The 14,245-nt window shown below is 33.3% G+C and overlaps 1 protein-coding gene across 2 annotated transcripts; it reads left to right on the plus strand.

The window, feature by feature from the left end:
- The first annotated feature begins 8,334 nt into the window (after nt 1–8,334).
- LOC100793817 (probable serine/threonine-protein kinase NAK-like) lies at nt 8,335–11,732 on the plus strand. Of its 2 annotated transcripts, XM_006582852.4 has the most exons (7): nt 8,335–8,449; nt 8,586–8,651; nt 9,285–9,607; nt 9,888–10,023; nt 10,182–10,324; nt 10,425–10,548; nt 10,974–11,732. In XM_006582852.4, exons 2-7 carry the CDS (start codon nt 8,600–8,602, stop codon nt 11,426–11,428), a joined length of 1,233 nt encoding a protein of 410 aa, XP_006582915.1. In that variant the 5' UTR covers nt 8,335–8,449; nt 8,586–8,599; the 3' UTR covers nt 11,429–11,732. The 2 variants fall into 2 exon arrangements, with proteins under 2 accessions (XP_006582915.1, NP_001241432.1); NM_001254503.1 differs by lacking the exon at nt 8,335–8,449 and having other exon boundaries at nt 8,600–8,651; nt 10,974–11,428.
- Nucleotides 11,733–14,245: the final 2,513 nt, after the last annotated feature.

Consider the following 14,245-nt stretch of genomic DNA (forward strand, 5'->3'; position numbering starts at 1 on the left):
ATCTTGTTTCTGCGGTGCATAAGTGTTACACATCATAATCAGAGGGTACCGTTAGCAAGGGGGACACAGGAGGTAGATAGCAGCATGTGGGTGTCATTAGGAAGGCCCAAAAGGAGAGTAACCCTTCCCTCTCACCTAGAGGACTACGTCCGTTAACGGTTAGCCATGCAGATCGCGTAGACTCAAGTTGTAGTAGTTAGGGTACATAATAAGCTGCGATTATTAGAAGGTTCTCTCGGGATCGAACAAGCTTAGCAACCGTTGGTGGGTACTCTCAAAATCAATCCCAAGGGATTGAGCTGGATGTACAAAGGGATGAAGGGTGTGCGACAATGAAGGTGTGTGGAGATGGGTATGGCAGCCATGGAAGGCGGCCATGGGCTCTCAACGAGAGCACCAATGCTATGCTTGGTATTCGAGGCCCAAGAATCCTCCCACAGAAAGAAGAAAAGAAATATCGGAATGTGTTATTCATGCTTATTAACAGAAGATACAAACATTTATATGGATGCCTCCGCGATTCTAACAACCTAACAACCTCTAACGGCCTAATGGCCACGCTTACTGCAACTAGGTTCGAGAACCTTCTAACAATCACAACTTATTATGTACCCTAACTACTACAACTTGCGTCTACGCGATCTGCATGGCTAATCGTTAACGGACGTAGTCCTTTAGGTGAGAGGGAAGGGTTACTCTCCTTTTAGGCCTTCCTAGTGACACCCCCGTGCTGCCATCTACCTCCTGTGTCCCCCCTGCTAACGGTACCCCCTGATTATGATGCGTAACAATAAGTGAGTGACATCTATTATTAATTGATAATTGTTCCAGCCCTTGTTTTTTTTTAAAAAAAATCAGATTAATTATTTTATATTGTGCGTTTCTTTAGGATTGTGTTTTCTACAATTTTGTATGTATTTTGTTAATTGTGTGGTCAATCAAGAATTTATATTACTATTAACACATTTTTATGATTTCCCTTTTTAAATTTTTTTATTTGGTAGTATAAGATTGGTTCATTTTGAAATAAGGATTGTTGTGATTCAATTGTGTGAAGTTATTTTTTCTTCCCACCAAGGGTGTGCCTGTAATACATATTATTCATCAACTATGATAGGAATGCAACCATCCAGAGTTGTTCGAAAGGAGTGAGGGAAGCACATACCTTTACTTTGGTTTAAGTGGCATATTATATTCAATTTCATAGTGTCAAAACATGAATATTACGTACGCTGATGGACATGAGTCACCCCACGTAGTTATTTAGCACAATAGTAATTAGAGGGGAACATCTATTTTTTTCTATTTAAAGTTGATATTATTATTATTAGTTCTATTATTATTATTATTATTATTATTATTATTATTATTATTATTTAAGGATATATGAAATTGAAATAACATGTGACTAGGAATAGAAATTTGAGATTAATGGTAAGAAATATATATGAATTTCATTTATTTTTTATATAAAATATATTTTAAGATGGTTCTTTGAAAAATCGTTTTAAAATGTTTACCTTCTAAGATGATTGTTTGGGAAAACTGTTTTAGAAGTCTCAGAATATTTTAATTATTTAAAAAAACATTCTAAGCCGATTTTTTAAGAACCGTCGTGAAAAGTCAACTTTTTACGACGTTATCTTTGAAGACGGTTTAAAATTTCTTTGAATGCGCAAAATAACCATCGTCGAAAGTATGTTTCCCCGTAAGGTCAAAACCTTTTTTTTTACTATATAAAACACTTTAGATATGAAAGCAAAACAATTACATTTTGTAAGAATAAAATGAAAAATATATATTTGCTAGAACAAAAATGAAAAAAACACTAAATTATAAAGACAAAAAATATATTTTAACATATAATAATAATAATATATTATAAAAGTAAAATACAAGTACCTAGTCAAGTGGTACCAATATAATAGCAAGATAAATGATTCCTAGCATAGTAGCATATGTTCATAAGCACATTGATTTGTTTTAGTTTTTTCGCTTTACAAACAAATTTTTCCTTCGTGAAGGATGATGTTATCTCTTTGAAATTTGTTGTTGCTTAGTCTTGTGCTTCTGCAGGGCACAACAAAAACTAGCCATTAAATGTTGTCATCGTCTTCAAAAGTCTAAACCAATGGAACTCTTCAAAAACTAGCCAATAAGGAACCACACTAAGCCCACTTACCTAAATGACTATGCATAAGGGGGGACAACATTTGTGCTCCCCATTTTGTTAGGGGACAACCATAGTGCTCCCTCAATTCTGTTGTAACATAATTGCTATAGTTTGTTAAGTACTAATAACAATGTAAGCCTATAAATATCAAGCAATGAATGAGAAGAAGACATAGAAGAATTATCAACTATCTGTTAATGTAGTTAGCATAATGTAGCTTAGCCTTTGTCCCTAACAATTTGGTCTAACCTGTCCCTTCCCTACCACCCTCCAATGGTGGAAGTCGACCTTTCCTCATCCAGCTTTGATTGCCTTGAGGCTGCCATCGTCGAACTCAATGCAACTCAACTTGGTTTCGTAGTGACCCAAGCCTCCATGATCTTCAATCTCGATGCCATTCTCTTGAAACTGGATACCATGGTACCCAGCCAACGCTCCCCATTTTCTTCTTCGGTGCAGTCACCATCGACAGATGCCCCCATGTCGATTCCTTTCCTATGCTGACTTTGATTCCATGTCGCGCACCCAAGTCAACATCACTCCCCATGGTAGCTTCCCATGGAAGCTCCATAATGAAGTCACACATGCTCGAGCATGCCAGCTCCATCTCCCTCAATCACCAACAACCCCGTCTCTCCTCTCTTAGTTTCTCTCCTTCTTGCTTCTGTCACAGCTAGAGGAACATTCGTAGCACGGTCTCTCGCTTTGGCTTTGTCGGACTCCTTCTTGCACCCGCCGTTCTCACCATGGTTTGTGTCGTCGACCCTCAACCTCTTGCTCTGTCCATCATCAACGACGATGCCCACCGCCACACTTGCCACCACATCCACCACCACCACCGAAGCCATCGCCTCCACCTCCACCATGGCTGGCACGGGTTGAGCTTCGTCGACACGAGTGTTACGGCTGTCACGGTCGTGGTCATCAACATTGAAGCTAAACCATTTTAACAAAAGGATAGCCATTCAACGAAGAAGAACGTAAAACATAACAGTAGATTCCAATTGCAGCAGTCTTCATCAACTAGACCCAAACAGGCCCACAAACAAAGCAACTTTACTCACGTACCTCTTTTTTTTCTTTCTTTCTTTCTAAATCCACCCCCTATTCAGTTTATTTTTATTGTCTAACCTTGAGGACAAGGTTGGTTTTCCAGCGATGGGTATTGATAGCAATAGCAGGACCATAGGAGACATAACAACTACCCGACCAATAAGGAACTGCACCAAGCCCACTTACCTGAATGACTATGCATAAAAGGGGACAACATTTGTGCTCACCATTCTATTAGGGGACATCCATAGTGTTCCCTCAATTCTGTTGTAACATAATTGTTATAGTTTATTAAGTACCAATAGCAATGTAAGCCTATAAATATCAAGCAATGAATGAGAAGAAGACGCGAAAGTATTATCAAATATCAGTTAGTGTAGTTAACATAGTGTAGCTTAGCCTTTATCCCTAACAATGTAACAACTCAATCTAATAAAATATGATTTTTATTTGTAATTTGAATTTATTAGATTAGATTAAGCATAATTTCTTAGGTTAAAATACTCTTACCTAAATTAGTACCCCCTTATCTCCCTTATAGGCAGTATCTAACATGGCAAAGCAATGCAAACAAAAATTCCAAGGACTCAAGGTCCACTATAGATAATTATACACCACCTTATATGTATTCGTATACTTTCTTATATTGAAAGTCAAGTCAACTTTTATATACACATTTAGGCTTAAATGTGCCATACGAATTGAACTCACTCCTAGTTCTTAACTCATACAATTCAAAAGAATATCATTCTTTGTGAAATATGAAAGTTGACTGTTGATGACCGCTCACATGATAATTAATACTTTATGTCAAGTATTTATCAATTTCTATGGTATTAGACGGAAAAGTTGCTCACCAAATTGTCACATTATTTTGAATCTTCAATTTCATTTATTTTCTTTTGCTGAATTGTCGTTTTTCCAATTATTCATTTGACCTGGATATATAATATGTATATACAATGAAACTTCGTAATTTTTAAAATATGTACATAGTTCTCCAAATTTATTTTATCTCTAAAAAATTTCTAATGCTATATATTTTCATTTGAAACATTTTATTCATACAATAAAATTATATAACAATTTATACAACTCTTATTTGTAACAAGTTATTATTATTATTATTATTATTATTATTATTAATTTTAATTTTATATTTTATATTTTATATGTACAATCTCTTTCTGTTTCATGGGCCATGAATTGCTGACGTTAACATTTTGATTAAATATTACAGTATTAGTATAAATACACACATGGCACCCAAAATAGTAAAAATACTCGAGATTGGTGTATTCGACAGGCTTGGCTGTAGTCAACTACGAACATTTCTAAACTGCAGAATTGCTTGCCAAGATTCGTAATCTTTGTCACAAATCTCACAATTGTTTATTAAAGTAAACATGGCTTACGAATTCACTGATCATTGGAAGCAGTTGTTTGTAATCATCAAAACATGAATATACACATGTGCATGACTTGAATCTTCCATTGAACATTCACCCACACATGACATTATCTACTTTCCATCTAGTAGGTGAAAAGGTCATCATAATTGAATATTGATGATGGGCTTAAAAATTCCAAGATCAAATATCTCATTTATTATTTAACAATTATTTTTAGAATTTTAGTGCAACTTTTTCGTCAGAGTTACTATAAAATACTAGTACTACGTACTTCTCTTTCTAAGATTAGTTAAGTTTTTTTTTTTCTTTCTATTTTTAATTATGACTTAGTGAATAATTATTAGTCGCTTGACAGAACTGATGATCATCTATTATAAAACCCAACACATTCAACAACCCGTAATTGCAAGGGTCTTGAAATCAGCCAAGTGTGTAATTGATGCGTATTACAAAAATACAATTTTTCTAATCGTTATTTTAACATGTGATAATTTTATTGAAACCAATTTGACTTGACTTTATGCGGTAGTGCATTTATTTATCTTTTTTACATTCATATTCATCAATGTTTTCCAACCAAAAATATTCATAAATATTTTAACACATTATCCTTTTCTGGTTAATATCGAAGATAATAAATAATAATGTACTTTAATATTGATATAATGTCAATATGAAATATTAGTAGAACAAAATTCAGGTGCAACTAACGTTTTTATTAACATTGATATGATATAAGTATGGTTTACATGAATCAAAATATGAGATTTTTTAAAAGTGGTATAACTCTCTGATATGACTAGACACTATAAATACAAATACTATCTATAAAAGATACCTTGACATTCAAATTAGTAACGATTTCATTAGAATAACAAAACTTAATAAAAGATTTACACACAACAATAATGTTATAAACTTAATTTATGAGTTTGAGACGATATAAACTTTTTAGCACAATGCCTTAAACCTTTCGGGGAACAGGCTACAGTAGTTGGGTATGAGAATTTGTGTATGGTACACAAATTATTTTAGTCCTTAGATTAATCATATTCACAATCACTATGGTACATTTATCGCACCGTATACCTTCTCCCGCATTTAAATTTTTAAAAAGTGTATGAATCAAATCTGAATATTTGGAGCGTTTTCGGTTTGAAACAATGTTTGTTGTGTGTTAACTGAGATCTGGATTTTTGTTCTGTTGTGCATCATTTTCTGTCATATCCAATTTCATGATTTGGATTTTTGTTGTGTTAAGCTTGTGTTTTAGATTTGGATTTTGACTGTGTCGTTCGTTAATCCGGATCTGAGTTCTTTGTTATTATGTTCATATTTCTCATGCATTCTTTGAATGGAGAAGCAATGCTTGTGGCGGAGGAGGTTTGGTGGGTGACGGGGGTGATTGGAGTGGAATGACAATGGTGGGTGGTAACTTATTGTCGATAACAATGGAGGAGCCATCGGAAATCATCTTCGACGACAACGTGCAAAATAGCATTGAGGTTCACATGGAAAAGAATGGAAAGATGAATGATGCATGTGGGAAACCCAATATATACAATAATGTACCAAAGCTTAATCCAAGAGTTTAAAAAATTTGTGTACATTTACAAAGAAATTTACTTTTCCACGTAGCTTTTTATCACCTTTCAGAGTTAATATTATCTTGTTTTAATGTAGCCAATGTTGATATATGGAAGATAGTTTGGCTTCTTGAATCAAAATGACTTATTATATAAATTGAAAATTGAGTCTTGAGTACAATCATAATTAGAAAGAAAAAAAAGTATCAAATAAAAGTCAAGTGAGAATAGTTGGTTCGTATTACATATGTTTGGTGTGGATTTTTAACGTGTATGGTACACATCCTTCGGAGAAGAAGGGCGTGCAGGTTTTGTATTTGTTTGAAAAATGTATAATATATTAATATTTGTTTAAAATTTCTTTACTATAAAGAATGATATATGAAAAGAAAAGAGAAAATATAATATACGATAACTTAGGCTATTAAAATAGACAAAAAAATAATATAGAAATCAATAATATCAAAATTTTAATTTTGTGATGGAAACCAAATACAACACTTTGAAAGTTAGTTGAGATGGAAGGATAATTGTTTACATTATATACTTTTAGAATATATTTTGTGAGTACAAAGTTGAGATTATAAAAATTTGCTATTTGATTATATGATATATTTTCGAAATATGTATTATAAAAAATATACTGTTGCTAATTTTCTAAAAGTATTAAATTATTTGTATTTAATTGACTAGCATATTGATGGCTAGCTACAAACCTACCATTTGTCTGTTACTTTCCATTCTCATTTAAATATAATGATGGACATTTGAGTTACTGTCAACTACACTTTTATAGTAAAAAAAAGTATTTGAAGTTTATTCAAAATAAAAATATTTATTTACTATCCACATTGAAAATAATAAATAATTTTTAAATAAAATGAAATATCAGAATGGAAATCTTATTATAATACTACTTTTAGTTCATATTATAATATTTAATTAATTAACCTATCGATATCAAAAAATTGGTTTAGTTCGTTAAAAGTATTAAATTTGTCTTGAATTCACATTTTTTTTTTCTTTAAAACTATCTTTACGAAAAAAGCTTACAAACATTAATGTTATGTTTTATTTATTATCATGTTATTTTAGAACTAACTTTAATTAAGATTATTTTATAAAAAAGTAACTAATATAAAAGATATTTTAAATTAGATCTTATAATAAAGAATAAACTGCACTTTTTATTTAAACTTTATAATAAAATGAGAAGGGAGTAGTAATTAGACTGATAAAATAAGAAATCTAATCATTGTAAAACAAATACACAAATCATTAAATAACCGTGGGGACAAAGTCTGACAATAAGACACGGCTCCTACTTGACCGATAGAAACATAATGATAGTGTAAAATTAAGCTTTAAATTCCAAACTTTTTTTTTTTTGACAAAATATTAGAAAGCTTAAACAAGGAGTATTTATAAGTCATTTCATTGTCATCATTATAGGTATAGTAAGAAGATGCAATCACCCAACAAACAATTTAAACTTTTTATTTTATTTTATCAATTTTATGAGCAATTTTTAAATTATTAAAATAGTATGGCACTTATTTGAGAAATATAAGTAATATATGTAATTATATTTTTTTTCTTAAATAACTTTTAACAAATGCTGATTAATGTACTTAGATCATTGATTAAAGAATTAAAAATACTTTTTTTTATTGAGATATATAAAATTGTGTTATTTTTTTTTGTTATCTTATAATTTTTACAATAAATGTAAATAAATTATTCTAAATTTCTATTATCAGTTAAATAATAATATAACATTATTCAACCACTAATATATTTTGAAACAACCGATGATATCACCTAGTGACTTAAAATATGGGATATGTAAGCCTATTTTATTTTATGTTCAGATAATTATATCATGGATTATATTCCTTAATTATTTTTTTACTGAATATATTCCTTAATTAATGTTGGGTGGAAAAAAGACAAAATGAGAAGAAGCTGGCAAAAGGTGAAGTCAAGCTTCTATTCAACTTTCTCTGGTTTGGCAAAAGGGTCCAAAAAAGGCTCTACCAATATTATCATTATCATTTTCATTTTACAAAAGCCTCCATCAACAAAGTGATCAAAGTTCCTCTTTTGAGTCTTCGTGCTTCCTTCCACGATCCTTCTCATCAAACCCCTCATCATAGAAATTTGGAAAAAGGGTTCTGAAATCTTAGCTACTGAGTGCGTAATCACTGAGATCTGCCTTCATCCTGGTGGGTTTAACAGTCTTATATTTTTTCTTGCCCCTTTTGCCCCCATTTTTGCAACTTTGCATTTTCACCCTTCAAGTTTCAGGCTTTGTTGTTTTTGCTTGCATCTGAAAGACTTAACCTTTGATTTTGGTCATAGGGTTGGTTTTGTTGATGGGTGCTTGCTGGAGTAATAGGATTAAGTCTGTGAGTCCTTCCAATACAGGTCAGTTTTTTTTTTTTTTTGGTGGTTTGCATCTTCATGTTCTTCTGCTTGAATGAGCTAATTTTCTTCTGGGGTTGGAAATGGGCATTGTATAGGCTGAAAGTTGTTAACTTTATGGATAGTTGTGAAGACATGTTTATGTATTCAAGTCTATAGTACATGATTGAGATCCTTGCCAGTTAAGGCTTCTATGGTTTTTCTGGAATGGTGATCTGTGTCTCATGGAAAAAGGGGTTTGATTTGAGAGACCCATTGGATTGGTAGACTTTAGGTTTGAGTCGTTATGTGAATAGTAGCTTTTCTACCCCTTTGAAAATTTCACTTAGGGTTGGTTTGGAATGGGAGTAAAAATGGGGTTGGAAGATTTTGCCCTACAATTCACTAACAAAACTAATTTATGAGTTTTTCACCTTTTTAAGTCCTATCAGGAGTAAGGTTTTCTCCTAGGTAATTTTTCTAGAGAAAAACTGTAATCTCAGTTTGTGGGAAATTGCCTTATGACAACGGAAGGATAATTTGGGGGGTTTTGGGATTCCATGTGAATTTGTTAATAGAAGTGATGCTTATGTTTGTTTTAAGGCCAGTGACGGTGAGCAAGTCTTTGTGAACGTGTTTTTCTTTGTATTGATGTAGGGATCACTTCTAGAAGTGTCAGCAGGAGTGGCCATGACGTCAGCTCAAATAGCAGGAGCTCATCAGCCTCCATATCCGTCGCTTCTCGGAGTGAGGGTGAGATCTTGCAATCTTCCAACTTGAAAAGCTTCAGCTATAATGAGCTAAGAGCAGCCACAAGAAATTTCCGCCCGGATAGCGTCTTGGGGGAGGGTGGGTTTGGTTCAGTTTTTAAGGGCTGGATTGATGAGCATTCACTTGCTGCTACCAAACCAGGAATAGGCATGATTGTTGCTGTTAAGAGGCTTAACCAAGACGGGTTCCAGGGTCACAGAGAGTGGTTGGTTAGTATCAATTGAATTCTTCTGCGTATGCTTATTGCTTTGGCATTAAATTTTAATTCATTGTATATTAACAAAATCCTAGCTATTCACCAAAAAGAAAAAATCCTTGGCAACTGCAAGCATTTATTGACATTCTGTTGCTTTGCCTGTCTGATTCTGTTTTGGGGATTTTTAGTGGATCTGTATTGACTTGACTGTGATACTAAAAGTTTGACCAATGCCCAAAATCTTTTTGCATGATAGTTGATGTTTTTCTTTTTATGTATTATTTGACTCTCAGGCTGAAATCAACTATCTCGGGAAACTACAGCATCCTAACCTTGTTAGGTTAATAGGATACTGCTTTGAGGATGAGCATCGGCTTCTGGTTTATGAATTTATGCCCAAGGGTAGCATGGAAAATCATCTATTCAGAAGTTAGTACCTTCTATTTTAGTTGAATGTATAATTCTTTATTCTTTTTTGTACCTGTTAAAAGAAGTTTTATTTTTCCTCAGTACTAATAGAATAATAATTTAAAGTGTAATCCTCTGAGTTCTAATATTAATCTTGCCTGGAATCATCACAAATACAGGAGGTTCTTACTTTCAGCCATTCTCTTGGAGTTTGCGAATGAAGATAGCACTTGGGGCTGCAAAGGGCCTTGCTTTTCTTCATAGTACAGAACCTAAAGTCATATACCGTGACTTTAAAACTTCAAATATCTTACTCGATACAGTATGTACATAATTGCAATTTGAGCATGTCCTGTTATGGTTGAAAATATGGGTTATTTAGAGTTCCGTACTGAGCTTCTTCATTGCCTGTTGCTTTGCAGAACTACAGTGCCAAACTTTCTGATTTTGGCTTGGCCAGAGATGGTCCTACTGGTGATAAAAGCCATGTCTCTACTAGGGTCATGGGAACCCATGGATATGCAGCACCAGAGTATTTAGCAACAGGTATGAACTTTGGTATTTGTCAAATTGTCCTCCTAGCTTAGATTTCACCCTCATAAAGTATCCTGTTTTAGTTGATAGACTATATTATCACATAAATAAGATTTTGAGGCTACTTTCTTAGTCTAGTTTAAAAAAATTCTTAATAGGTGTTTACACTTTATTCTATCAGCAGAGTTTTAAGCATCCCTTTCATTTACACTAGTGAGTGCCCTGAAACTTTGTGATTTTTCTGAATACAAATTACCATGGTTTCCCCGTATCACTTTGGATAAATTTGTCAATTCTTCTATCTTACATTCGATTGTCAGTTACAGAATTTGTTCTCTTGTAATTTGTGAATTTACTAAATTTGAGCAGCTTTTAGTTTTTCATATTAACTGGTATTACCTATTACTTTACATCTCTGAATAATTTTTTTTCGCTAGGTCATCTCACTACCAAGAGTGATGTGTATAGTTTTGGAGTAGTTCTTTTGGAAATGATATCGGGAAGACGAGCTATAGACAAGAATCAGCCAACTGGAGAACATAACCTTGTTGATTGGGCCAAGCCTTACCTATCTAATAAACGAAGAGTTTTCCGTGTGATAGATCCCCGTCTCGAAGGTCAATATTTACAGAGTCGAGCTCAAGCCGCAGCTGCGCTTGCTATTCAATGTCTCTCCATAGAGGCTAGGTGCAGGCCGAATATGGATGAGGTGGTAAAAGCGTTAGAGCAGCTTCAGGAATCAAAGAACATGCAGAGAAAAGGCGCTGATCATAAACAGCATCATGTACGCAATTCCGGTCCTGGCCGTTCCAACGGTGGCAATGGTGGTTCAGATGTCCCTAGAAAGGCTTCTGCTTATCCTAGACCTTCTGCTTCTCTCCTCCGCGGTTGAGAGAATTTTGTGACGCAGCAAGTGGTAAAGCAGATAACAAACGATTCAGAGGTTTAGGTGGGGCTGGCATGAACCATGTTTATGTAAGCAGTGTATAGTTTGCTTTATTTCCATGTTACATTTTGTGCTATATATAATTTTTTTTTCGTGTTGTGGTCCTGATTGTTAGACATTCAAGAGTCTAATGTGGGTCCTTAAGGTGTTCATTAATTTTGAACCCTGTAAACAACTGCAACACTACCCATGTGGTTGATGCTCTACATTTTTATCTTTTGCTTTTTAATATGTAAGAAAGTCTTCATCATGTTGACTATTTGACTTTTCCCAACCACTAAACCCTGTTGACTCTGCTTTTTCCACTTATAGCTCAACCATTTTTCTTTATCCATTGAAACTTTTTTTTTAAGTCAAATTTCCTAGCCGTCGCATTTGTTGCAATTAATATATATCTGGAGTTTTCTTTTATGTTATATGTTTCTTGAAAATATAAAACTAATGAAGGTTCTTTTGAAAGTCTAATATCATGCTTTATTAATTAATACACAGTATATACTTCTGCACATTCAGCTGATATCTATTTATTTATTCATCTGTGATATGTGTATTTTCACACACACCAAGGAGAAATGTTTTGAAATGTTGAAATTTTGATCTAGAATTTGACAAATAGATTGCATATATGCGTGTAGATTCATGTCCATATCTCATCCGTGTCAACAACAGTGCAAAGATTTCAAAGATATGCTTCCTTTAGTGTCTGAAAAAAAATCATATTTCTGTCAAGCTCGGCTTGGGTTGTTTTCTATCGACTTTGGCCAAGTCCGTTTTTGGCCAACCTGGGTTGAAGTTGTTTTTGGTTGACCTCAGCATGACTATTTTCGAATGACGTCGACTAGGGTTATTTTTTGTCAATCTTGACTGTGGTTGTTTTTGGCCAACCTCATGAGGCTCTTTTTGACTGGCCAAAATAAGGTTGATTGCACCAACCTTAGCTAGGGTTATTTTTGGTTGACCTCGACCAAGACAATTTTTGGCCAATCTCGATTAGAGTTAATTTTGATTGATCTTATTGAAGGCTATTTTTGGTCAATCTCGTCTATGGTTAATATTGGCCTACTTCAGTTAGGGTTAATTTTTGTTGACCTTGGTCGGGGTTATTTTTAGCCAACCTCAACTAAAGTTAATTTTAGTCGAGGTTATTTTTGGTCAACCTTGATTAGGTTAATTTTGACTGATTTCGGCCTACCTCTTTTATACAAAAATAAAGAAGTATTCTACTAAAATAAATATTTGAATTATGAGAATTGAATAAAAAAAAGTTTAATTTTTTGGTCCAATGGGCTGATAGTAGCCCATAAGGCTTTGTGGGCTTTTTGGCCATATGGGCCATTTATATATGTGCCCCCTTTGTCCCTAATCCAGGTGGGGCAGGACCAAATGGATTAAGATTGACCCATTTGACAGCTCTACATATTACTTTTGTAGAAGTAAATCTAACAATATTACTATAATGTCATTCATTATGAACAAAATAAAAAGTGCAGTTTGTGGTCCAAGATTAAACATCAAAGTGTATATTTTTCATCACAATTTAAATTGAATCCATCAAAACAATATATATCTTGGTTTATCTTCTTAATAAGGTTATCAAAATCTGAATTTCTAGTGGATTTTCTATTCATTTACACAATTGATAACTCAAAATAATCTTTTTTATTTATTTATAAGCATCAAACTCATATTATTTGATACTCACAACTATCGGATAAAGATCAAATTGTTAATATTTTATCCCAATAATAATTATAAAAACCTTTATATGTGTGAATACGTGCAATATTGATTGCAACCAATCCAATCCAGCTGTAACCTCTTCTATTTTGTTTGACTTAAAAGATAAACTTCTCCCACCTTATACGAATTATTTGGAAAAGAGACTCTATCTCCAGTCCATATATAAGTTTTTTCAGCATACAAGGTTAAAATTTTCCCTCTTCTTCCATTAAGTCAGTAACTGTATTGTACTGATTTCTTTGTATCTTCCAACCTTGAAAGCATCCATTCCCTATCAAACTGTAGACAGTCATTTTCCATAGAGTGAGGTGCATGACAGTACTATTAGTAAAATCCCTTTCATTTACTCATGTTTTACTAAACCACGTCAAGTAAGTGTCAACTTCACTGTAATATATAGTAATATAGACCTTGCAACTTATTTCAACTGTCATATTCAACCTTCTTGCAATCCACGCCAACAAAGAAAGTGTGAATTTACCTATAAGTAATAATCTATTTTGTTGCACGTATTTCTTTTCCAAGGAAGTTTGATATGACTTATGAGTCATGACGATTTCAAAGAATGAAAAAGCTGAATGCATGATATCTAGTATAACTGAAACACCAGGTTGGTAAACTGAGCTGTCAAAAATCAATTGAAATCAATTGAAATTAAACGTGATGACAATTATATTCCGTTATTATTACTTCTGCCCATGACAATGACTAAATTAAAAATCACTTATGTGTGCATACCAATTTAAGGACACAACATGTGGTGTGGTTTATGTGGTACATGCATAATTTACGTGGGTTGCCTTTAGCTCATTAAATACTTTGGATGAGCATCCCACAGATGGATTACATTAAATATCGTATTTTATTTAGGACTCTTTTAATTATTTTATTTAAATCTTTTTTAACACGGTATAACAAGGTGAGAAAAGACTAAAGTAATATGTGAGACTAATAAGTGGATCTGACCTAGATCATGTATCTTTTCCTCGCCTTACTACACGGCAGAAAGTGGGCATAGACTAG

This window comes from Glycine max, chromosome 7, assembly GCF_000004515.6.
Source record: "Glycine max cultivar Williams 82 chromosome 7, Glycine_max_v4.0, whole genome shotgun sequence".
In the NCBI taxonomy this organism is placed as follows: domain Eukaryota; kingdom Viridiplantae; phylum Streptophyta; class Magnoliopsida; order Fabales; family Fabaceae; genus Glycine; species Glycine max.